At 44.3% G+C, this 25,477-nt stretch overlaps 1 protein-coding gene across 1 annotated transcript in view; it reads left to right on the top strand.

The window, feature by feature from the left end:
* SLC4A8 (solute carrier family 4 member 8) overlaps positions 1 to 25,477 on the top strand; it is a 70,584-nt gene that overhangs the window by 20,583 nt on the left and 24,524 nt on the right. Inside the window, exons 3-14 of the mRNA XM_024122887.3 lie at positions 4,721 to 4,867; positions 5,378 to 5,513; positions 7,134 to 7,294; positions 9,829 to 10,017; positions 11,042 to 11,133; positions 12,066 to 12,223; positions 13,122 to 13,209; positions 14,179 to 14,325; positions 15,153 to 15,253; positions 21,106 to 21,280; positions 21,892 to 22,025; positions 23,308 to 23,553. Coding sequence (XP_023978655.1) covers positions 4,721 to 4,867; positions 5,378 to 5,513; positions 7,134 to 7,294; positions 9,829 to 10,017; positions 11,042 to 11,133; positions 12,066 to 12,223; positions 13,122 to 13,209; positions 14,179 to 14,325; positions 15,153 to 15,253; positions 21,106 to 21,280; positions 21,892 to 22,025; positions 23,308 to 23,553 — 1,774 coding nt within the window. The remainder of the gene's footprint in view (positions 1 to 4,720; positions 4,868 to 5,377; positions 5,514 to 7,133; positions 7,295 to 9,828; positions 10,018 to 11,041; positions 11,134 to 12,065; positions 12,224 to 13,121; positions 13,210 to 14,178; positions 14,326 to 15,152; positions 15,254 to 21,105; positions 21,281 to 21,891; positions 22,026 to 23,307; positions 23,554 to 25,477) is intronic.

The following is a 25,477-nucleotide window of genomic DNA, read 5'->3' as shown; positions in this document are numbered from 1 at the left end:
CGGTTACTGACTTTGTGTCAGCCTGAAGCCCAGGGGATGGGACACCCGTCAGTGTGAGCTAACGAGTTCTGTGCGCATGCTTGATGAACAGCGTGCTGGAATGTACTCCGCCTCGGAAGGCCCAGGTTCCATCTGCAGGGTGGGCTCCCGCTGTGATTTCTGTCCTGCTCTGCAAGGTTCCATCCCAGTTCAATAATGATTGCTCTCTGTACGTGTGTACATACTTATTTAAAAAAAAATTCTAAAATTTCATCTTCTAATAAGTTTTTACTAAATGAATACTTGTATTTGCACACAGTCCCCAGAGAGTAGGTTTGACAATAACTGGAAAAAAGACTGGAAAGAAGGCAGAATTTAGGTGAGTAGGTAGGTAGATGAGGGGGATGAAGGCTGTGGGTAGGAGAGCAGTTGAAAGGCCAGCAAAGTGACCACAGGATTGGTTTAGTAAAGTCGCTGGGCTGCAGAATCCCATTAGATGGACTGGATTTTATTGGTGCTGTATTCATTTCCCAGTGTCTATTTGTTTGTCTTCTTTTCTGATTTCACTCAGAATATCCAAGTCCCTGCTTCCAAGTCTCCAGCCTAGAAACTGATGCCTAGTTTTCTGATAACCACTCGGTCGTTCTTTGCTCTGTGTCCTGCTGGGGCTTGTTTTCATTTTTGCCTGTCTCTCTGTCTCTGGTGTTTTCAAAAGGCAGGTGCTGTGGTTGGCTAATGTTTGTGGGAACTGATTGGACCAAAAACATTTCTTAGAGAAGGAAAAGTTTTCCTTGGTAACTCTTTCCAAAAGTCCCTTTATCCAGGAACTCTTCCTGGAATAAGCTCTCCATCCTCAGGCTGGCTAGGACCTTCTCAATCATCCCATGCCCTGGTGAGTATTTCATCCACTCGAAACACATTCACTTTGGTTACATGTTCCTGTTGTGACCCCTTTCAGATCAGAGGCCTTCTTAGTTCAGGTTGTGTACTCCTGAGCGGATCCTAAGGGGTTATGTTCCTGGTGGAGGCACCTAGGAGGTATTCCATTTTCTGAATATTTGTGGAGGGATGACCGTGTGGAAGATACCGTGCTTCATTATGTGAGGGATTCCAGAAGGAAGAAGGTCTGACCTGGGACTTTGAGGAGCTTGCAGATGAATAGCGGGAGAAAGACTGATGGATACCTAACTTTAATGCAAGGCGTAAGATAAGTTCATAAGAGAATGCTAGCCAAGGACTCAGGGTTTACAGGAAGGAGGCAGCACCTCTGATCAGGGGGATCAGCAAGAATAGCAAGAAGGAAGGTGCATTTGCAATGAATCTTGAAGGAGTGAGGCAAGTCAGCGTCCGGAAAGCATTGGTACATCTGTGGAAGAGCAGTTTGGTTTAGGTGGAGAGTGTGAGGTGAGGGTGGGAGCATCGGCTGAGGCCATGAGGAGGAGACGGAGTCAAAACCAGGCTGTTGGGCTTCCCTGGTGGCGCAGTGGTTGAGAGCCCGCCTGCCAATGCAGGGGATGTGGGTTCGAGCCCTGGTCTGGGAAGATCCCATATGCCGTGGAGCAGCTGGGCCCGTGTGCCACAGCTGCTGAGCCTGCGCTCTGGAGCCTGCAAGCCACAGCTACTGAGCCCACGTGCCACCACTACGGAAGCCCGCGTGCCTAGAGCCCGTGGTCCGCAGCAGGAGAGGCCACCGCAATGAGAAGCCCGCACACCACAACGAAGAGTAGCCCCTGCTTGCTGCAACTAGAGAAAGCCCGCGAGCAGCAATGAAGACCCAGTGCAGCCAAAAATAAATAAATAAAATTAAAAAATTTATTAAAAAAAAAAACCAGGCTGTTCTGTTGTTGGTGTAGATGCAGAAGGTGTACACCTCTAGATTTTTTCTCCCCAGAACATTTATTTGGTGTGAGCATGTGTGGGATTTCCACTTTGATCTCTCTTGAGATGATCACTCAGTTCTTTTAGAGAGCTTTCCCTTTGTTTCCCTGTTGAATGTATAATTTGTTCTAGAGGAAGAAAAAACTAGAAAGGAGACGCTGGGGACCGAGCATGCTGGAGCATGAAGGGTCCTGACTGTAAGAGTGAGCCGTGATCAGAGCAGTGCTTCCGGAGGATTTGTTTGTAGGATCGAATTGGGGGAGGCAGGAAGGAGGCCCCTGCTGTTGTCAAAGCGGGAGGAGAGAAAGACTTGACATCTCTAATCTATGGGATGGAGTGCTGAGGGGCAAGGTGGAAATCCAAGGTAATGCTGAGATTTCAAGCCTGGAAAGTTGAGAGAATGCCATGAACAGAAACATAGAAGAAGTGAGTATGAGTGATTTGAGATGGAGGTTGGTGAGTTTGCTTTGGAACATATTGAGTCACTGGAGATAAAGATTTGGGGATCATTTGCAGAAGTAAACTTTGAAATCAGGAGAGCAAATATCACTAAAAAGAGAGAAGAAAGGGACCAAGGACAGAAACCTGGGGAACCTTCCTTTGGTGGATTGTGGTAAGGCTGGAGAAGCAGTCAGAGGAGTGCAAGTGAGCCAGGGAAGGCAGTGGTACAGGTATGGGAGAAGCCCAGACCACCAAGGGGAGGAAGTAGTCAAGGGATGGGGCTGCTGCCTGGAGCATGGTGGGCTTTCCAGAATGTCTTTTGAATTGAACTGAGAGAGATGTAAGATGATAGAGATTTGGTGATTTAGTGGGCTTTGGCGTCCCTAATGAGGGCAGTTTCAGTGGAGAGCGGCCACATGCAGAGGCTGTGGAACAAGGGGATGGTGAGGAAAGGGAACTAGGTCGGTACACTGTTCTTGAACGTGACTTGATAGAGAAGGGAAGGGGACAGGCAGAAACTTGGGAGAATAGCACTGCACTGGGAACATTTCTTTTTTATTTTTATTTTAAATTATTTATTTATTTATTTATTGAATGAAAGATTCTTTAAATCGTTATAGTGTGTAAAAGTTTCACACACATAATTTCATATAATCCCATATAACCCTTTTTTCTCCCTACTCCTATATTGCCTAGCCCTCCTTCCCCTCCCCCCCCACCACTGGTAACCACTGGTTTGTTCTCTATATCTGTGAGCCTGCTTCTTTTTTGTTTTATTCACTAGTTTGTTGCATTTTTTAGATTCCACATATAAGCGATATTATAGAGTATTTGTCTTTCTCTGTCTGATGTATTTCACTTAGCATAATGCCCTCCAAGTCCATCCATGTTGCTGCAAATGGCATTATTTCATTCTTTTTATGGCTGAGTAGTATTCCATGGTATATATGTACCACATCTTCTTTATCCATTCATCGGTTAGTGGACACTTAGTTTGCGTCCATATTTTGGCTATTGCAAATAATGCTGCTGTGAACATTGGGGTACATGTATCTTTTCAAATTAGGGTTTTTGTGTTTTGCAGATCTATACCCAGGAGTGGAATTGCTGGGTCATATGGTAGGAATATTTCCTTTTTAGGTAAGAGGGACTTGAGAAACCCGTGGAAGGGATGGATGGAAAGGAGAGACTGAGGATAACTGATGGAGTGGGACCCAGTGGGGTGGGAGGTGATGCTCATTAGCCTGGAAAAGAGGAAAAGCTGGAGAAGGAAAGTGAGCCTGACTCAGAATGGAGGGAGTTCCCAGGACAGGGCCTGTCTTTTCAGTACAATATGAAGCAAGGTCACCTGCTCAGAGGAAGTGTGGGTAAGGTTGTGGATTTGAAGAGAGTGACTAAAGACTGTAACAGCTCCTGTGGTGGAAGATGTGTGGGGGCAGCCTGAGATCCAGAGTGTTGAGAAGCAGTAACTGGGCAGAAATGGGGGAAGATCACTGCTCTGTGTATCCAGGTGTAGCATCCCTGCAGCTACTGATTCTGGGCTCCAGGCTCACCAGGAAGACCGGGGAAACCAGGTGGAGGTGAGAGAGGCCTGGAAGTCAAGCACAAAACAAAATAATGTTTATGGATGGAATGAGAGAGTAGGAAAGAGGAGCTGGAGAGGAACACTATGGAATCACTTACATTCTTGTGTTCCCCTCTTTTTGTAAAATATTTAATATCTCTCCCTTATGCTCCCAGCCTTATGCCCCTTCTGATTTGTAACTAGTCTCTCACTGCTATTCTAGATGGTGCAGAAAAAATATAATGGAAACTGATCCTGGAATTTACTGGCTGCTAAAATTGATTCCAGGCATCGTGTTAAGCATTTTACATACATTTCTTATTTGCTTCTCACAAAAATCTTCTGAGTTTAAAGAATAAGCTTCAGTATTCCTTTTTAAAGACAGTCACAGAGAGATTAGATAACTTGTTGAGGGTCACACCGGCTAGTGAATGATGAAGTCAAGTTTTGGACCCGGGCAGGTTGACCTGAGCACTTAACCACTTTCTCAAAATGGCCTCCCAGCCGAGACCTGCGGTAGGTGTCATGGCGTGACTGCATCACGTTTTATCAATTGCTCAAATCGTTGTAGTAGCAACAACTAGCGTTTGTTTCGGACTCTACAGTTTGCAAATCATGTTCACGCCCATTATTTCCTTTGATCTTAACAACAGTCCTGTGAGGTTTGCAGCCACGTACAGGACTGAGACCTTCAACTCCTCCATCTCTACAGATTCAGTCCTGGAGGTCTTTGAAGTTTTGTCATTACAGCGTTGTGACCAGGCCAAAGGACTGTACTCTTTTTCTTCTCCCCTCTCATATATACTAGCCTACTTTTCCTAAAGGAGTTCTCTCCACAGACCTTCTGCTTCTTTTCAGGTCATAGGACTCTGTACGTGGGGGTCCGGATGCCACTGGGCCGGCAGAGCCATCGGCACCACCGAACCCATGGCCAGAAGCATCGGAGACGAGGGCGGGGCAAGGGAGCCAGCCAGGGGGAGGAAGGCCCTGAGGCCCTGGCCCATGGTAACACCTCGGGAGGGAGGGTGGGTGGGTGTCCATGTGGGGAGTCCTGGTGAGGCCGAAGTGGTGTGGGATGGACATGGAGCAGGGGGTGGTCTTGATTCTCTTCCATAGACTTTCCCCAGCTTGCTTCCAAGAAGAAGAAATGCCTCTGAGAATCAAAAGTATCTTCCTGAAAACTTCACAGTTCAGGCCCCCCAAATCAATATCATAGAAGGTGAAATCATTTGCTAGAGAATTAGCCATTCTTTTTGATCAAATTCATCAGATTTCTAGTTTCTCTTGGGTTTTCTTCAAATAGTCTTACTTAATAATTTTTTCCTCCCATGAAACTGCTTCCAAAGAATAGCTTTTTTTTCTGGGAATAAAGAAATCTTTTTGACCTGAGTTCAGGATTATCTTCTGTATGTTCCTGAAGTTGTGAGGCCCCCAGGTGTGCTGAGTATGGCAGGATGCTATTTCTGTTCTAAGCTGAGGCTGGGAGCAGACCTTTCTCCGTGGCTTATTTTCCAGACACACCATCTCAGCGTGTTCAGTTCATTCTTGGCACTGAGGAGGATGAAGAGCACGTGCCTCACGAGCTGTTCACAGAACTGGATGAGATCTGCCTGAAAGAGGGAGAAGATGCCGAGTGGAAGGAGACAGCCAGGTGAGGCCCTAATATAGCCTGGGTCAAGATTTGCTTGGGCAGGCAAATGTGTACCTTTCCGTGAGTGACAGGCCTGCCTGCCTTTTATTTCTTCATGGGAGACATGGCGACTGACATGGGGACTGATGTTCTAGGGTCCTCTGTGGGAAGTCTTGATGTTGGCCTCTTTGTCGTGTCTGTGGTAACACCTATGTCAGTTGACCTTGAGCCCGGGATTGGTGACAGAAACACAGAACGTTAAGGGGGTCCTCTCTTACTAGTTCCTGGGCTCTTGATATTAAAGGTCTGGCTTATAAGATGCCTGAGGGGGCCACTTTGGTTTAGACCTAGCCCAGCAGACATAGTGTAGGTCCAGCCTTTTCCTGCGCGTGAACCGTAGCATCATTTGGGTTTTAATTCACTGGAAATTCCAGAATTTTTGAGACATCCTATCAGACAGTCCAACTTCACAGACACCTTTGGGCTTATAGCCAGCCCAGCAGTAGGCCTCCCTGGATTAGTTGTAGAGTGACTATGCTTGTCTAAGGCCCAAACCCCAGAAGAGCCGTCAGATTGACCAGGGCCATGTCTAGGGCTCCTCCAGTGACTGAAAAGTGAGACTTCTGGGTGATACAAAGCCGGCGTGCCTGAGCCTTGGGGAAGAAGGTGAGGTGGGTAACCAGCAAAGCGTGGCTCCACCTCTCACTGGAACAGCGCTTCCTGGATACCTGCTGTATCCGTGGGTGTGTTCCCTGGGTAGAGAGGATTAAACAAGCCAGTCAACCTGGTACCAAGCAAGGAGGCAATTAGCCTTGTCATTCTGTCTTTGCCAACGTCTGAAGGTCACACAGATAGGCTTTTTATTTTTTTAAATTAATTAATTAATTAATTTATGGCTGCGTTGGGTCTTCACTGCTGCGCGCGGGCTTTCTCTAGTTGTGGCGAGCGGGGGCTACTCTTCGTTGCGGTGCGAGGACTTCTCATTGCAGTGGCGTCTCTTGTTGCGGAGCATGGGCTCCAGGCGCGCGGGCTTCAGTAGTTGCGGCTCGCGGGCTCTAGAGTGCAGGATCAGTAGTTGTGGCGCACGGGCTTAGTTGCTCCGCAGCATGTGGGATCTTCCTGGACCAGGGCTCGAACCCGTGTCCCCTGCATTGTCAGGTGAATTCTTAACCACTGTGGCACCAGGGAAGTCCCAGGTAGGCTTTTTAGAAAGATAAATATTATCATTTTATTAATGTGATCTGTCAATGTATCCAGATGATATAGATTAGATCTGTTACATTTTAATTGCATAGGCAATGCGTGCTCACTATAGAAAATTAGAAAATAAAGATAAGCAAAAAGAAGACGAAAATTACGTGAAATCTACCAAGCCAGGGATAATGAGGAGTATAACATTTGATGTCTTATACATGTGTGTGTTTGTATTTTAAAATTTTTCTTTAAAGAAAAATGGAATCAGTTTTGCACTGTTTTATAACCTACTTTGTTCACTTACCAGTGTACCCTGAACGTATAGATTAGATTACAGTGTTCAATATGATTATTTGGGTATCTTTCTTTGTGGCTTACGTTAAAAACTCTCTCCTGAAAATTCCTCACTTTCTGTCTTTAACATCTGGTTGTTTGTAATGCTTCCAGGTGGTTGAAGTTTGAAGAAGATGTTGAGGATGGGGGAGAGCGCTGGAGCAAGCCTTACGTTGCAACCCTTTCACTGCACAGTCTCTTTGAGCTAAGGAGCTGCCTTATTAACGGAACGGTCCTTCTGGATATGCATGCGAACAGCATAGAAGAAATCTCAGGTAAAGTTAGGTGAGAGAAAACAGAGGAATGTTTGTGTCAATTAGGAAGAATGGTGTAGAGGAAAGAAGAAAGTGCCTGTGTGTCCTTGGGCAAGTCACTTACCTTCCCGACCTCAGCGCCCTCACCTATGGCATGGGTTTCAAACTAAGAAACTACCCTACCTATTCCACAGGCTTATTATGGGATACAAATGACATGGTGTGAAGTCTTGCATTTACCTGTTCATTCGGCAAACGTTTATTTTGTATCTATCAGTGCTTGATAATGTGCTAGGCACAGGGGAATAAAGATAAGATACAATTTCTGTCCTCAAGGAGCCCCCCTTCTAGTGGGGAAAATAGCCACGGGTGCAAGAAAAGAGCTCTGGTTTGGTAATAATTAGAGAAAGGGGCAGCTGGGAGTTGTGCAGAGAAAAGGGGGTTAGAGTGAAAGAAAGATTTTAAAATATGGCAGCTAGGGAAGACACGTATGAAGTTGAGCCAAAGTACCCCCCCTTCTTCAGCGAGACGTGAAGGGGAGATGTCTGATGGAGTTGCCTGGTACAGGTGAGTGTAAGTTACTATGTTTTAGGAATGGAGTTTGATAAACACCTGGGTGCATGTGAGGATTTTCCTCAGCTTGGCTTTGTTTGGCTGGACAGGTTGAATAAAGATTTCTCCAAACTTTTCTTCATTTCAAGTATCCATGTAATTCTGCCTCTCTGGGATCACATGGGGACCCAGGGAGGGGTCAGTACTGATGGGATCTGGTGTCACCTCCGAAGGCCCTAAGGGGAAGTTATTCCATGCTTCTTCCAGTTTCTAGTGGCTCTAGGTGTCCCTTAGCTCATGACTGCGTCACTCCAATCTGCCTCTGTCTTCACCTGGACTTCTTATCTGTGTCTCTCTCATAAGGATATTTGTCTGTATCATCCACGATGATCTCATCTTGAGATCCTTAGTTACATCTGGGGAGACCCTTTCTACAAATAAGATCACGCTCACAGGTTCTGGGGGGGTTAGTACATAGACGTATCTTTTGTGGGGGAGGCACCGTTCTACCCACTATGAAAGCCAGGAGAGGAGAGAGTTTCAATTCATCCGTGTCAGATGCTGTAGAGAGGTCAGGTTAGGTAAGGACCAGAAATACCTGCCAGATTTAGCAACTGGAAGGTTGTTGATGATTTTATTAAAAGCAATCTCATTGAGGTAGCCAAATTGCAGGGGGTGAGGAATTTTTCTTTTGAGCACTTTAAGAGATAGGAGAGAGAGAGAGAAAGAAAGAGAAAGAGAGGGGGAGAGGAGGCAGTAGATAAAGGGAGACCTGGGGTGGAAATTCTCCTTCTCCTTCTTTTTTTTTTTTCCAAGATGAAGGATCCTGAAGCATGTTTATAATACGGGGCAAGGAACCAATCAATACATAAAGGTTAAAGATAGAGAAACCTGGATCTTCCACTTGAATATTGGAAAAAGATTCTCTTTATTTATTGCTTCCAGCACTTGGATAGTCATGGATGGAGTTGGAGTTGAAGATAGACTGGAGTTTTGGGGAGGTGGGGGGATGGGTACGTAGGGTTGAAGTAAAACTGCTGTGGTTCTTCACATTAGGTACCTGAGGTATTCATGTTAGTGATAAGGATAAGTAAACAGTCTCCAGTGTTTACTGTGAATCAGCACTTTATACATCTCATTAATTTTTTATAACAACCTTCTAAGGTAGGTGATAATATTAGCTCCACATTACAGGTGAGGAAACTGAGGTACAGAGAGGTTATCACACAGAAAGTGGTAGAAGTGGGATAACTGTGGACCTTTAGCGCTAGAACCCATGCTGTTAACTGCTGTGCTGACTGCCTCTCAGTAGCAGGTATTGGGATTTTTTCCCCCTCAGTTCTGCCGGGCTTGGCAGGTAAAGGTTGATGCTTGGTGGTAATTATGTGTGGTGCTTAATCAAGAACAACTTAATTATTCTTGGAAGTTCCACCTTTACATAGTCATTTGGAGTTCTGCAGTTATAGTTTCTCTTGACAATCACAGCAATGTTAAAATCTCTGAGAAAGGGAACGTAGAGGAACTTTGGCAGATGGCGGAACAAAATGGTAATAATGTGGACTTTTGAGTCAGGCAGTCTTGGGTTTGAATCCCAGCTCTGCAACTTAGTAGATGTGAAACCTTGGGGAATTTTGTAATGTTCGGGCCTCAGTTTCCTGATCTGTAAAAATTGTTATAATGCCACCTACTTCTCAGGGTTTTTTATAAGGATTAGATTAGATAATTATGTAAAAAGTTCAGAGTGTAGTTCCTGGCACATGTTAAATGCTCAATAGTTTCCATTTCTAATAATAATGATTTGTTACGTGAATAACGTATAATGTGTCACAACTGCTATCGTCAAATAGCTCTTTCAGGCACTGAAGCAGAGACTGTACATCAGTGACCCTGGTAGAACTGCTTCCCCCTACTCCTTGTCCCTTGCCCCTCACCTGACTTGACCTTGGTCTCTTTGGGTTCACTGACCATCAGTTTGAGTGTTCATGTTAGCACCTGCTTTCCAGACCTGATCCTGGACCAGCAGGAACTGTTCAGTGACCTGAATGACAGCATGAGGGTTAAAGTACGGGAGGCCCTTCTGAAAAAGCATCATCATCAGAATGAAAAGAAGAGAAATAACCTCATCCCCATTGTTCGCTCCTTTGCTGAGGTTGGCAAGAAGCAATCTGATCCACATTCAATGGATAAACATGGTAAGATTATTAGGAGTAACTGTTTTCTCTTTTGATTAATAAGACATTTAGGAACTAGTTGGAGATGCTAAGTTACTAGAGGGTAAGGGCTATATTTCTCTAATATGCTTTCATGCTCACTCAGACACAGTCCTTTTTGGTGGGTAGGCACGATGGGTGGCTGGGGCTGGTGACGGTCATCTCCTGTGGCACTAGGGATGCATGCCTCAGACAGATCTCAGTGGACCCCAGGGAAGAAGTTTGTGCCCCAGAATGGCCTCAGAACTGATGTGGCTTTGGGGAGGTAGCCACATTAGGGATAATTCGGGGCCAGAGAAGTTCAACTGGAGCTTTTTAGAAGTAAACAAATGTCTTAGGTTAGGGAGGCAAAATGCAGTAGTATAAAGCTCTTGAGTCAGATTTCCAGGATGGAGATTCTGGCTTCCCCTTTTGCAAAGTGTGTGACCTTGGGCAACCTCCTAAACCTCTTTAAGTCTCACTTTCTCCTCTGTAGAATAAGGATAATAATGAGATCTGCTCCCTCAGTCTATAGTGAGGCTTCAATAAATTAATTCATGTAAAGCCCTGGAGCCAGGTGCCTGGTGGGTTGTAAACATTCAGTGAATTTCAGCTGCTGACTAGTTTCCTTTTCTGGGGCCTAATCTATGCTGGTCTCCTTGTCCCCACATTTACTGAATCACGGTGTGCAGGGGACATGCCTGGGAATCTAAGTTTTTAAAAAGTTCTCCATAGGACTTTATGGTATGCACTCCTGTTTAAGGATTACCGCCTTTAATAGAGGAAGAAAAGAGGATCACAGAAGGTTCAGGAAGAGGGTGCAGGAGTAGTAAGACCTCTGTTCCCCCCTTTAGTGCTAACTGGTAGGTAAGGAGATAGGTATGTGTGGGTCCTCGCTTCATAGTCATCTGGACCACTTCTCTATGTGGACTTTGCAGGAGATAGTCAGCCAGCTGATGACGGACGGGGCGGGTCAAAGGGGGAAAGGGCAGGACTCGGAGAATTCTGTTTGATTTTCTCCAAATAGGTCAGACTGTGTCTCCTCAGTCCGTTCCAACTACAAGTCTTGAAGTAAAAAATGGAATGAATTGTGAACACAGTCCCGTGGACTTAAGCAAGGTGAGCAGAGACGTGGAAGTTGGCTTACAGGCCTAAACGGATCTCTAGTGGAACCCAGAGTCTCATTGCTGGAAGCTGGATAAGCTTTGGCATTTCAACACCCTTTCTCCAGGACCAGAGCCCCTTCTGCAGAAAAAGAGGCCCATTGGCTCATGTCTTCTTCCTTCTCCAGCCCAGACCTCTCTGACTCATCAGCTTGTTCCCCAGATTCAACATGCTGAAACCCACTAGCCACTGATAATCCTCCCTGCCATACACCTCCTGGTGTTTCAGAACTATTTTCTGATACCTGCTCTCCAGTAGCTCCTTCTTAGCCTCCAAGGGTTCTGCAGAAGCAGTATCTTTGCTGCTGTCTCCTAAAACTACTTTGTGGTTGAAACTCTTCTTGGGGACCGTGGCTTGGTGTCTGAGGCCTCCCGCAGGAGCAGGGCCCTCGGCAGCTTCCGGCTCAAACTGTGATCTCCCTGCCTCTAGCCTCTCCTTGCTCTGGTCTCTCCCCCACACTGTCTTTTCAAAATGCAGATAGTGTCATGTCACTTCTCACCTCATAAGGCTCCCTGAAACCTCCTACAAAGCATTCCAGTATTTTAAAATGGAAACAATTCGACCTGGAGCTTCAAAAACATTCTTCTTTGGGGAGGCATGGTGTAATGGAATTCAAATCAGAGCCCCTGGATTTAAATTCTCTCTCTTAGAAGCTCTGTCGTCCTGGGCAAGTCAACTTCACTTCTCTGGGTCTCAGTGGCTCCATTCATTTTTTAAAATAAAAAGTGAGGCTAATTAGACCTTACAGAGCTACTGTAAGGATTAAGTGAAGTAGTATGAGAAAACATGTTAAATCAAAAATGATTTATGAATGTCAGTTATGAGGAGGGTGATGGATGCGTGAGGTGATGGCTCCCACACTGTCAGGGGGTGCTTTGGATTTTCAGGTCGACCTTCATTTCATGAAGAAAATTCCCACTGGGGCAGAGGCCTCGAATGTCCTGGTTGGAGAGGTGGACTCTCTGGGCCGCCCCGTTGTCGCCTTTGTGAGGCTGTCTCCGGCAGTCCTTCTCTCGGGCCTGACAGAAGTGCCCATCCCAACAAGGTAAAGACCTGGACCGCAAAGCTCAGTGCGTTCCGTCTGGTGTGCAGGTTTGTGTGTGCTCTGGTGGAAGAAACCAGCTAATGCCAAAATGGAGGATTAATTAATTTGGGGAATGCTGTTTAAAATTCAGCAATGATCTCAGAAAACTGGGGTATATTTGATCAACCTCTGTGTGGAAGAATTGTAAGACTTTTAAGGCTATGACGGTTCAGTTTCTATGACCTTGGAAATGGAGAACCAAAGAGTGTTCAAGGGCCACTTGCTTGCTGGGATGGGAAGCCTGTCTTGCTCTCCCTGTTCTGCCAAGCTGTATCCCAGGGAAACGTCTCTGACCAAAGGTATTGATGTCTCTTTCCACAGTTCCGGCAGGATTGTATGGTTTGCAAGTATGTCCACATTTGTTCAAAAGGCTATTCATGCGCTCTGAAGGTGGTGATTCAGGTGATTCAGGGCCCCATTAATTACAGAGTATTCAGATGTCCGGGACACAATTTAGACTCCTCTACAGGGCTTGATCATTTCAATTGCCTTATCCCTCTCCTCTCCCCATCATTTTCTTATTAGAGCAATGAATGAGATTCAGATAACCTTGAATTTGCACTACAATGCCATGTTTTGAAAAAGTGTCCTTCCCATAGTAAGGAATTGTGTCTATGGAAACCCTGAGAATTATAACCACAATATTGAATGGAGTTGTACAGGTGGCTTCCAATGCCTACAGTGGAGCTGTTAGGTCAAGGCTACTCATATTGCTCCATCATTAGTCTGTCTCCTTTTATTGAAGGTACTGTGATGATTTCTGTTTGATAGGAAGGAGAAATGTTCTGCTGTTTAGAGAGGAAAGATGCCGCTTCTTTATATTTACTTACATAATTTAATCCTTTTTGTGTGTTGCCAGATTTTTGTTTATCCTACTGGGTCCAGTAGGGAAAGGTCAGCAGTACCATGAGATTGGCAGATCCATGGCCACCATCATGACAGACGAGGTACTCACACCACTTCTGCTTTTCATGCATTCATCTTGTAAATGTTTATTGAGCATTTTCTCTGTGCCAGGCATTGTGCTAGTCATTGGGGATAAAATAATTATAATCGTGATGTTTGCTGGAAAGCAGTGCAGGTCACGTCTCTGAGGACCAAGCCCTCTGGGGGATTTTTCTTCCTCTGTCATCTCTCCCTTTTTGAATAATCAAGGATGCAGAGAAATCTTTCTCTGGGAAAATTATTTTTGCTAAGTAGGATACCTAGAGAGAAAGGTATTAAGGCTGACTTAACTTTCTAGATCTAGAAGATGGTTAATTAAATGCATCCAAGCTATTTACATAAAGAAACCTCACCCCCATTTCACATAAATGAGACCAGTTAGTATAGAGGTCTGTGGGATGCTCTCTCGGGCACTGTCATGTGAATGTACCAGGGTGACTAGACGCTTCGGCTGCCGTGGTCCTGAACCCCCACTGCATCCCTGCTGAGGACTGTGCTGCTCAGGTAAGTTGCAAAGTAAGGCCTTGAAAAGGCATATGTCTTAGCAGGCAGAGGGGCATGGGCTGTGTTTTATCAGCTCTCTTTGGTTTGGAGGCATATTTCATGAGGAACCTTTATTAGGAATTCCATCCAGTTTTTTCTACCCATTATGATCAGGAAAATTCCCCATGCATCTTGGCTTTTGTTCCATTCTTTGAGGAGCTAACAGAATTATAAAACTTTAGAGTCATCTTATCTCTTTCTGTACTAATAGACATATATTTAGTTCTTTTTGACTCATCTCATTTTTAGATTCATTTTTTTATTGTTTTATCCTTGCACTTCTCTAAGTGCTAAAGTTATCTACATTTCAGATCCCCATGACAGAGATAAAAATCAAGAGGTTTTATTCATCTTTCACCATATCCATTGGTGATTGTTTTAAGTAAAGTGACTTTTAGTTTTCCTGAGGATATTTTTCTTTTCTGTAGATTTTTCATGATGTGGCATATAAGGCAAAAGAGCGGGACGATCTCCTGGCGGGGATTGACGAGTTCCTAGACCAGGTGACGGTGCTGCCTCCAGGGGAGTGGGACCCCTCCATTAGAATTGAGCCACCCAAAAACGTCCCTTCCCAGGTAATGTATGCACATGAGCCAGTGGTGGCTTAGTATCACTTACTGAGCGCGCACCACGGACAAAGCAAAGACCATGCGGGTGTATGCTAAATAAGTTGAGATGTGGTTCTGTTTCTGGGCGCCTAGAATGTCAGAACAGTAATAAAATATGAATATGCAGTAGCATAGATTGGCTCAGGTGTGATGGGGTCAGTCAGGATTACCCTGGGATGAATTTTAAGCCAACTTTTGAAGGATTGATGTAGAATGGCAGAGAGGAGAGGAGAGGACATTTCTTGGGAGCATATCATGAATGAAGCCATTAAATGAAAAGAGGTAGATGTATAGAGAGAGCAAATAGAGTCCCTCACACTTTTTTTGAGAGGTTAAAGATGGAAGGGAACTTCTACTGTACACTAGTCCCCAGGCCAAGTGCTTTACATATGCTAATTCAACCTCCCAGTAACATCTCCATATAGGTATTGTTATTCTTTGTTTTACAAATGAGGAGTAAAAAAACTATCTTCAAGGTTTTAAGGTAAAGATTACACACAGATTTGAAACTTGAACTTAGGTCACATCTGATACCAAAGCCTCCACTTTTCTGTCTCTGGGTGAGACAGAGTTAGGTATCAGCGGAGAGGAGGAGAAATTTTTTTATTTTATTTTATTTTTTTTCAGGGAAGTCAGTAAACTCCTCCAAATCAGTAAATGCATTTGAAAGCTATAACAAACAATTGGGTATTTTGGGGCTGCTTTTGGATTTTCTCATCACCAACCACCCACCCCCAGCAGGAGAGACAGAATACAGGGCTGAGTTTGTTAATTTTGCCTTCTTCTGTTAAAAGGAGAAAAGGAAAATGCCTGGAGTTCCAAATGGAAATGTTTGCCACATAGAACCGGAACCACATGGGGGCCACAGCGGGCCAGAACTTCAACGCACTGGGCGGTAAGTTCTGGAATGTTTCACAGCTGATACTGCTTACCGGACAGAAGTTGTATGAAGGAATGAGGCATCCTCTTTACTTTCAGCCTTCTTCTCTGTAGTGTCTTTATTGGCTGGGAATGACTTTTCAAATGGAACCACTGACTATAAGTAATACAAATATATCAAATATTATACTCATTCATTCAAATTTCTCAAACCACCTAACATGTTCTGTCTCACCTCCTGGCCTTCCCCCAGGAGGTGAGACAGAACACGTTCCCTCTGATTTGAACACTTGTCCCCTTCCTCATTTCCTGGCTGACTGCTTCTTATCCTTTGACGCAGCTTAGGTGTCACTTCCTTTGGAGAGCCATGCAGGACATTCTTTAGAGGAGGTTAGGTGTTCCTGCTAGGTGGTGTCCCAGCTTTGAGCTCTGTCCCCTGCCCACCTGCCACCCTCCCCCCAGCCACCTGTTATAGTCCTGATCATACTTTATTACTATTTATTGATTCGATGTCTTTCCTGCCAGAATGTTTGCTCCATAAGGGCAGGGACTCCATTATATTCCTAGCACCCAGCACAGTGCCCTGCACAGAGTAGGCACTCAATTAATATCTGGTGAATGAATGAATGAGTGAATGAACACTTTTAGAATGATGTCTGTTCTGTAGCGTGAATGGACAAGGTATGGATAAATATTGAATGGTTAAGAAACCCCTTGAGGTAGGGAAATAGGTACTGTTTAGGTGTGTGTCTCAGAATAGGCAACCTCTTCTGGGCCCAGGTTTTAGGACAGATGTCCAAGGAGGAGGTTCTCTATGGTAGGTGAGGAAAGCAGGTCCCCAGGCTGGGAGGCTTTATATTCCAGGTGGGGAGGCAATAAAAGAGGATGATATTTTGGGTTGGAGTGGCATCCAGAGGTGTCCCCCAGATCGTGGGAGAAGGTTCAGTCTATGGCTGTGGCTCTGTAAGTTGTGCTTATGTCTAAGAAGGATCTGTTGGGTGGAGATTCTCAGGACAGAACTCAGATGATGGAAAGGAGCTTTTACTGTCCTCTATTCTATTGCTTTCACCTTATTTTTTCCTCCTTGCTTGAAGTTGCTTTCCTTATTTCCCTATCCTCAGTACCCTGCCTAATGGAAACTCAAGGTTGTTTTTTTTTTAATCGTGGAGAGCGATTTATTTTTGCATTCTTGGAAATTCAGGGAGAGAAAGGAGAGGAGACTGAGAAGCAGGAGAGAATGGCACTTAACTAGCAGTATCCTGATGGGGAGTATGCATCTGGTTGAAGGAATGTATTAGAGGGCGGGGAAGGATAACTGGGCTCTGGGGAGGGATCACCGGAAAGGAGGAGCCTTTTGATGGAAGGGGTCACTGAAAAGAGGGAGCAAGCTCCAAGAGTAAGGTTCACATTTTCTTTACAGTTGGAAGAGGTCCGAATTGGGTGGGGAGGCCTGGTATTGAGAAGCAGTTTGAAGGAAGCATCTGTCTTTAGAATAGTTTCCGGGATTGAGACTGTCTTAGATGAAGTGATGTTTTTTAAAATAAATTTATTTATTTATTTATTTTTGGCTGCGTTGGGTCTTCATTGCTGCGCGTGGGCTTTCTCTACTTGCGGTGAGCAGGGGCTACTCTTCGTTGTGGTGCGCAGGCTTCTCATTGCGGTGGCTTCTCTTGTTGTGGAGCAGGGGCTCTAGGCGCACGGGCTCAGTAGTTGTGGCTCGCAGGCTCTAGAGCACAGGCTCAGTAGTTGTGGCACACGGGCTTAGTTGCTCCGCGGCATGTGGGATCTTCCCGGACCAGGGCTCAAACCCGTGTCCCTTGCATTGGCAGGCGGATTCTTAACCACTGCGCCACCAGGGAAGTCCCAAGGTGGTGTTTTTTTAAAGGAAGGGTCTTGGGTTTGGATTTGATAGAATTTCAGAGTTATGATTTATCCTTTTGACTGTAAAGCCAACAGCTTTCCTCCAAACACATAATCCTTGCAGACGTGAGATCTCATCTTTCTTTCGGTGTCAGAAAGAGGAGAATAAACTAGGCGGGCAGTCACTTATAATCAATTCCACGTGGGGGTTTGGGAGCTCATTAGAGTGGATCTCAACAGTTATAGAATCTTGGAAATGATGCCTATCATCCCAAAAGAAAATCCCGTAGAGCCAGGACCGACATACACTTAATCAGCAACCCCAAGTACCTTTACTCACAAATTCAAATGGGGTTTGAGGAAGTTCTCCCATAATGTGGAGTGAGGAGCTGCCGGAATTGACAAAGCTGAAAGGAAGGGTCATCTGGACTCAGAGCCTCACTCTGCTCACTGTGGGAGATGCTGCCTCTTCCTGAGCTCCGGAAGTTTTCCTCAGTCCTCAAGACACATGACCTTCCTCCCCTTGTAGCCTTTTAGGCCAGGTGACTTAATGCTCATATTGGGGATCATAGTTCATGCCAGCTCTGGCTCTTTTCCCAATCTCAAATTACGTAGGGGTGAACGTGAACCTTCCCCTGCAGATGGACATCCTAGAATTTTCTGGACCTTCCTGGACTTCACTGACTAAAAATGCATTAGCCTGGGCTTTATAATTCTTCATACCTTTAGCTGTGTTTCTTTGAGGTGGGGCACAACCTGGGGGTGCCATCCTCGTCGGATGGAGAGGTATTTAAGATGCGGTAGTGTAGGCTCTAAGAAGGTGGGAAAGGAGGCAAAGTTGAGAATGGTCTGAGTTGTGTATGATCTGACCTGCCAAGCCAGGGCTGAGACAGTGTCTTGGGGCTCCCTGATGTTGACATAGGCCATGATGCCAAGGCCTTCCCATACAGAACGAAGAGGAAAGTCTGACTGGAGTGTTCCTAGGCCAGAAGCTTCACAGCAGAGAGGATACTCTGCAAAGGGGTTTTCCAAGGTAGATTTGTGTACCTCACTGGGGAGGCCACGTTTGGGAAGGGTTGATGAAGAGAAGAATCAGGAGCTGCTATCTCGATGATCGCCCCCCACACTTCAAACAGGTTTCTTCCAAAGCACAGCAGACAAATGGATGGCTGGCCTGTCCCTAAAGCCCTCCTGAGAGGGCTTCCTAAGTCAGTGCTCCAGAGCCTAGTGACCCCTACACGGGTAAGTCCTTTTTTGCATCAAGCTTAAATTCATATCCCTGTGTGCCTCCTGCCCATCCCCCCCCACCCAAACTTGAACGGGTAGTGTTGAAAGGGAAAGGAAGTCTCAAATGTGGAGGGAAGCATCCATGTCTGATTACTATCTGTGCTAGATGAGCTATTACGTTGTGTGTGAGTGAGGGATGAGGCTGACGCCATAAACAGTATTCGGAAATCATTTTGTTAATTTATAGTTATACCATCAATAGGAGCCTCAGATCTTTTCTCTCCCCTTTCAATCACTAGGCAGACAGATGTCCTTCCTTTCTGTGGCTTCTCATCAATCCGTTTCACATAAATCTTTTGCCCATTACTCACAGACACTCCTCCCTGAATAATGAGCCTCCCACTTCGAGGAGGACCAATCATGGCAGCATCATAGGGTGAGGCTCATTACTGTAGAAGGTAATTCTCCCAGAATAATACCCTTCAGAGGAAGGTCATTGGTGATTGGGAGGTGATATTCACACGGTACTAAAGATGCTATGTTGGCTAAGGACCTAGAAACACTTGCATCTTGCCCCAGACTAATCATGGTTGCCCGTAAGGTCCTTGAGGGGCTATCCACTCAGAGGAGAAAGCAGGACCAAGTGACATTTTATTACAAACTGTAACCTTGGTCCCAAACCCTGAGGCGGAACTCTTATGCTCTAGGTTAGACCCTGTGGACGGCTCCTTACCTCAGCTAGGTTTGCTAGACAGGCTAAAACCAAAGCAGGTCACAAGGCTGCCTTTGCCTTTCTCCCCTAAACCCAGACCCGGATTGTGATGTTACTGCTGTAAGGTGAAGAAGGATGAATCCCAACTGTGCCCCTCAAACCAGAGGAAAAGAGCAAGTGGGTCAAATAGAACAGCATGTGCCCTGTGTCCACCTGCTAGATGAGAGAGGGAGCTTTTGAATGGAGAAAGAGAGCTGGCTGGGCCTTCTCCCCTGGCATGCAGGTCCCAGGTCTTGTGCAACACAAGGGCAAAGAGAAAGAAAGAGCTAGCCAAGCCTCTTTTCATGAGAGAGTAGCTTGGTTTTTTGTTTTTTGTTTTTTTAGTTTCTTATTATAGAAAATTTCAAACATAAACAAGAAGAGAGGACAGTGTAATGAACCCCCCACGTGACCATCAATAGTTATCAACATTTTGCCAATCTTGTTTCATCTATTTCTCCCCCACTTAATTGTTTTGTTTTTGTTTTCTAGATTATTTTAAACCACATCACCAGTAGCATGTCATTTCCCCTGTAACTACTTGAGCAGGTATCCCTGTCCGATAAGGACATTTTGAAAAACAGCTATCATGCCATTATGAAATCTAACAAAATTAACCATAATTCTTTAAATTGTCTCATGTTCAGTCCATATTCACCTTTTTGTGGTTGTCTTAGCGACATCTTTTTAGAGTTCATTTGTTTGACATAGGATCCAATGGAGGTTTGCATTTGGGGTTTATGTTCCCATTCTGTAACAGCTCTCCTCCTTTTTTTACCTATGTCATTCATGTGTAGAAGAAACTAGGTAATTTGTCCTGTAGAACGCTGACTGGCTCTCTTTGTTACTCACCTAACAGCTTTTACCCTGGTGCAGCGATTCCACTCTTAGGAAAAGTGCCCCAGTCTGGGAATACTCCTCCTCCTTGGTGTAGGACACCTTGCTCTTGATCTGTCTCATGCTTGGGAAGTGGAGAGGGGTCCTGAAGTCCTGCCACCACGTCCTGTTAATTCTGCCTCCTGATTAGCCCTTGAATACACACACTTCTCCTCTTTCCAATCCACAGCCTCCAGTCTTGCCCTACGTTCCACTCATTACACCCCCATCAGAGTGATCCTTCCAGAATGCCTGCTTACTTATGCTGCTTCCCTGTTTACAATCCTTCAGTACTTGACACACAATTGGGATAAAGTTCTAATTCCTTTTTTACAAAGCCTTTGTGACTCAGCTTTTCCAGCATCTCCAGCCTTGTCTATTGGTATTTACCCCTCACACTGTCTTATCCAGCCATAACTGTTTCAGCACCTTGAGCCCGCCATGCACTCTCATCCCTAGGTGTCATCCATGCCAGCCCCTCTGCCTCATCTGGCTAACTCCTGGTTCATTCTGCAGTCCCCACTGCAATGCCCGTCCCTGTTCTTCGCTGCCATTTGCTCCCTCGCAACACTGCCTGTCCCCTGCACTAGATTGTTGGTCCTAGAGAGAAGGGCTGTGTTTGCCTTGCTACTGCTGCATCTCCAATACCTGGCACAGTGCCTGGCATGAAGTATCTGCTACTACTTGTCAACTGCATGAATGAATTATTATGCTAATTTCTCAAGAGTAAGGTGGGTAGGTGTTCAGAGTAAGAAAGTGCATGTGATAGGGGCTTTTTATCTAGAAAATGTATAATAAAACTAACAATTTTAATACCCTGATGCTTTTGTACCTTTCTTCCTAACATCTCAGAACTTGAAGTTTGAAGCTAATACTTAATTTCATGTTGAATTTTGGGAACTTTTTACTGAATGGGTAATATGCACACCCAAATTAATTCCTTTTATGCTTGGGATAATCGTTCGAACTCATGCCCTTGGTTGCAGATAGAATCCGTGCTGGCCCCAGAGAGATCTCTTGAACTTGGGGTCACATTGAAGCCAAAATATTACCTCTAATTCAGAGCACATTTGAAGTGCTTTCAGATGTGTGCTGTTGACATGCTTTCCTGGGAGAGGGACTGCGTTAGAGGCCTGTCTGCCATGTTTCCGCAGGCTATTTGGGGGCTTGGTGCTGGACATCAAGCGGAAGGCCCCCTGGTACTGGAGCGACTACCGGGATGCACTCAGCTTACAGTGTTTGGCCTCCTTTCTGTTCCTGTACTGTGCCTGCATGTCACCTGTCATCACCTTTGGGGGATTGCTCGGAGAAGCCACTGAGGGGCGCATAGTAAGAACTTTTAACCACTTCTAATGGTCCCAAATAAGAGTAAAAATTTTATGATGGCAGCCAAGTCCACTGGGGGTGGGGAAATTTCCTGGGCGAGGACTGAGGAGATTGGATTCTTCCTACTGAATTACTGTGGTCTTCTGACTTCATGCCAGCCAGCAGCACAGCTCTCCCTTTAGAACAGACCCTCTTCTGCTTGAATATCCATTTCAGTAACTGATTGCCCAGTTGCATTGCCCATTGCTCCAAGGATGGAAAATGATATATCAATGTCATATGCAAATAAGATTTAAGGTGAGTCTGTATGACAGCCTGTAGTGTGAATGGTATCATTGTGCTTTTCTATATATATTTATAAATACTGAATTGAGTCATGCAGAACAGGACTTAGTTAAGGAATCATATGTGGATGGATTTGGGCACCTGAATTATCAAAGTGGTATCCGTTTACAGGAGGATTAGACTGTGTACACATCACTCTTGCTAAGACGAAATACAAGCAAATGACTTGTCAGGCACACCGGAGAGCTGAGTTGGGGATGAGCATAACCCTGCATCACTCGCTGCAGATGGGCTGTGGACTCAGGGATAATCTTTTCTTCCCCTCTCAGAGTGCAATTGAATCCTTGTTTGGAGCCTCCATGACTGGGATTGCCTATTCCTTGTTTGCTGGACAGGCTCTCACCATCCTTGGAAGTACTGGGCCAGTGCTTGTGTTTGAAAAGATTTTGTTCAAATTCTGCAAGTAAGACATTTGGTTTTCTGAAAACTCTATCTGGATGTGTTAGTGTGCTGTTAGGATTGAATGCCAGGGTCCTAGGTGAGTATAAGTAGGCAAAGAACATTGTTTGGTCTGTTGCCCTGCCCTTAGGTAGGACCATACCTAAAATAGCAGATCTCGTGACCTTAAAGAGCTTTATTAATGTCCTTCAACTGCTATTGAAGTCTTGACTTTTTATCTCTAAAAACACTTTCCCTAGCTAATCCAAACTCCTCCATTTCCATTTCCAGTCAATTTTTAAAAATTTTATTAATTTTTATTGGAGTATGGTTGCTTTACACTGTTGTGTTAGCCTTCACTGCACAACAAAATGAATCAGCCATACACATACAGATATCCCCTCCCTTTTGGACTTCCCTCCCATTTAGGTTACCACAGTGCATTAGGTAGAGTTCCCTGTGCTATACAGTATGTCCAGTCAATTTTTATTTAAAAATCAAAAAAAAATTTTTTATTGTATAGATATTTTCTGTTTTAATTTTAAATTGGAGTATAGTTGATTTACAATGTTATGCTAGTTTCAGGTGTACAGAAAAGTGATTCAGTTATACATACATAAATGTATACATACATTCATTCTTTTTTAGGTTCTTTTCTCATATAGGTTATCACAGAATATTGAGTAGAGTTCCCTGTGCTATACAGTAGGTGCTTGTTGATTATCCGTCTTATATACAGTAGTGTTATGTGTGTCCATCCCAAGCTCCTGAGTTATCCCTCCCTCCCACGTTTCCCCTTTGGTATCCATAAGTTTGTTTTCGATATCTGTCTGTTCCAGTCAATTTTGAATTTGACCTAATACTCCCTTTTCATATCGTTTGTGGTGATGGGTGTCAGCAATGCCCTCGTTTCCCTTCTTTTACTATAAAGTCTTTTTCTTTCATTTTGTATTAGAAGTAGGAGCATGTGGAACAAGGGCCAGCTCCTTTTTCTTAACTGCAAGAATAGGATCTTAATCACATCGGACAGTGATGGCAGAAGTGTGTGGCGGACAGTTTCCACCTCCTCCACTGTCTCTGTCCTTAATGTGGCAAATACCACACGTAAAGCAAATCTTTGTCACACCGTCCCAGGGCAGCCTTCAGGAGTGAAGTGCAGTCAGAATTAGGGACAAACTGGGTTGCAGTACTGGAAGTGATAATAAGAGATGAACTAACCACGTTTCTGACCCTTTGCCTCCAATGCAATGGGTCAGAATGTAATGCCATCCACCCCCGATTTTTGATGAACTTTGGTTTTGTTTCAGAGACTATGCTCTTTCATACCTCTCCCTGCGAGCTTGTATCGGACTATGGACCGCCTTCCTGTGTATTGTCCTTGTGGCAACTGACGCCAGTTCCCTTGTCTGCTACATTACCCGCTTCACTGAAGAAGCGTTTGCCTCCCTGATTTGCATTATTTTCATCTATGAAGCAATAGAAAAGCTGATTCACCTGGCAGAGACCTACCCCATCCACATGCACAGTCAGCTGGACCACCTTAGCCTGTATTAGTAAGTATGCTTTCTGCTTCTTCTTTTTTAAAAAAATAAAGTGAAGGACCTGAGTATAATGGCTGAGGTAGTGTGCCAGGCAGTACTTGTAGCTTCTGTTAAGGAAGTGTCTTGGCCCTCTGGGAAACAGAGCTCAGACATGATGTGGAGACCTGGGGGCCTGCCAGAGGAGAACAGTCAAAAGTGATGATGGGGAAGATGGATTAAGAGTGAAACTCAGAGGGTACTTGAGAAATGCTTTCCAGAGCATGTCTTTTGGGTCCAGGCATTGAGACAAAAGTAGGCTGCAAATGTAGCAGGGAGAATTCAAGTTAGTTGTTGGGAAGAACTTCTTTTGCAAGGACTTGTGAGGCCTTGGACCACATCAAGATCTCTGTAAATATATATAGGCTACTCTTAGGCATTATTAGGTAGAGAATATGAATAATTACTTACAGATCCACAGGTCTCTTACTCTGTATGCTAAAGATCTAGAAATCTACTTACTTACCTAGATTTCAACTCAAGATTGTATTTTCTTTGGTTATTCAATATAGTTTGGATCAGTTGGAAAAGGGACATAGTATTTGGCTGTGTTTTCAAACCTCTAGGAGAGTCTGGTCCTATAAACATTTCTTCTCTGGAATAGTGTTCTCCAAATTATGACTAAATAGAATTTTCCTCATACTTTAGCTTTGAACATCAAGTTCCCTCCTTCTGGCTGTACCATTCTGATGTGGAAGGTCTGGTTGTGAAGTGAACAATGTCAATCTGAAACTGCCTGAGCAGAAGGCACACTGAATGGAAGTGCCTGCCAGCCAGCCACAGATACACTTTTCTAGATTCTAACTCTCCTTTCATTCACCCTTTAAAAATCAGGACTCATAAAACATGCATTAGAATTTAAAAATGATTTTATTACAGAATAATCACCATTAGGGAGTATAATCTTTGAAGCCTAGTGGATTGCTGATTGGATTAGAGTTCTGGATTGCCCATTGGCATTGGAGTAAGGTTCATTCTTTGACCTTTTTTAATCATTCATTTATTCATTTAACAAATATTTGTTGAGCACCTACTATGTGCCAGGCACTGTTTAGGCTCTGGAAACATAACGGTGAACATGACAGACAAAGGATCTACCCTCATGAGGCTTATATTCTAGTGGGAGAAGACAGACTAAAGTGACCAGTTCTGGACTGAGTAGACTTTGAATCTGGTTACTGTAGTTCTTTGTTAATAAAGCTCAAGATGGTATTTCTCTTGTATTTCCATTGCATTCCACTGTCGATTCATATAGAGCTGATATGAAGCTAGAACTCCCCAGTTCTTCAAGTGATTTTATGTTAATACATATTAACATTAATATGTTAATACATATTAATAATATGTATTATTATAATACATATGTTAATACATATTGATATTAATATATTAACATAGTAACATTAATATGTTAATACATATTAATAATATGTAACATAATACATATTATGTTAATACATATTAACATAATATGGAACTTATTTTTTAAATAGCCTTAATTTTTAAAAAAATAAATTTAGGGGGCTTCCCTGGTGGCGCAGTTGTTGAGAGTCCGTCTGCCGATGCAGGGGACACGGGTTCGTGCCCTGGTCCGGGAGGATCCCATATGCCACGGACCTGCTGGGCCTGTGAGCCATGGCCGCTGGGCCTGCGCGTCCGGAGCCTGTGCTCCGCAACGGGAGAGGCCACAGCAGTGAGAGGCCCGCATACAGAAAAAAAAAAAAAAAATAAAAATAAATAAATAAATAAATAAATAAATAAATTTAGGCTGCATTGGGGGTTTTTTTGTTTTTTTTTTTTGTTTTTAACATTTTTATTGGAGTATAATTGCTTTACAGTGGTGTGTTAGTTTCTGCTTTATAACAAAGTGAATCAGTTATACATATACATATATCCCCAT

The sequence above is a fragment of the Physeter macrocephalus genome, chromosome 6 (assembly GCF_002837175.3).
Source record: "Physeter macrocephalus isolate SW-GA chromosome 6, ASM283717v5, whole genome shotgun sequence".
Taxonomy (NCBI): Eukaryota; Metazoa; Chordata; class Mammalia; order Artiodactyla; family Physeteridae; genus Physeter; species Physeter macrocephalus.
Note: the sequence above shows the minus strand (reverse complement) of the source record. Positions and strands in the feature narration are given on the sequence as shown.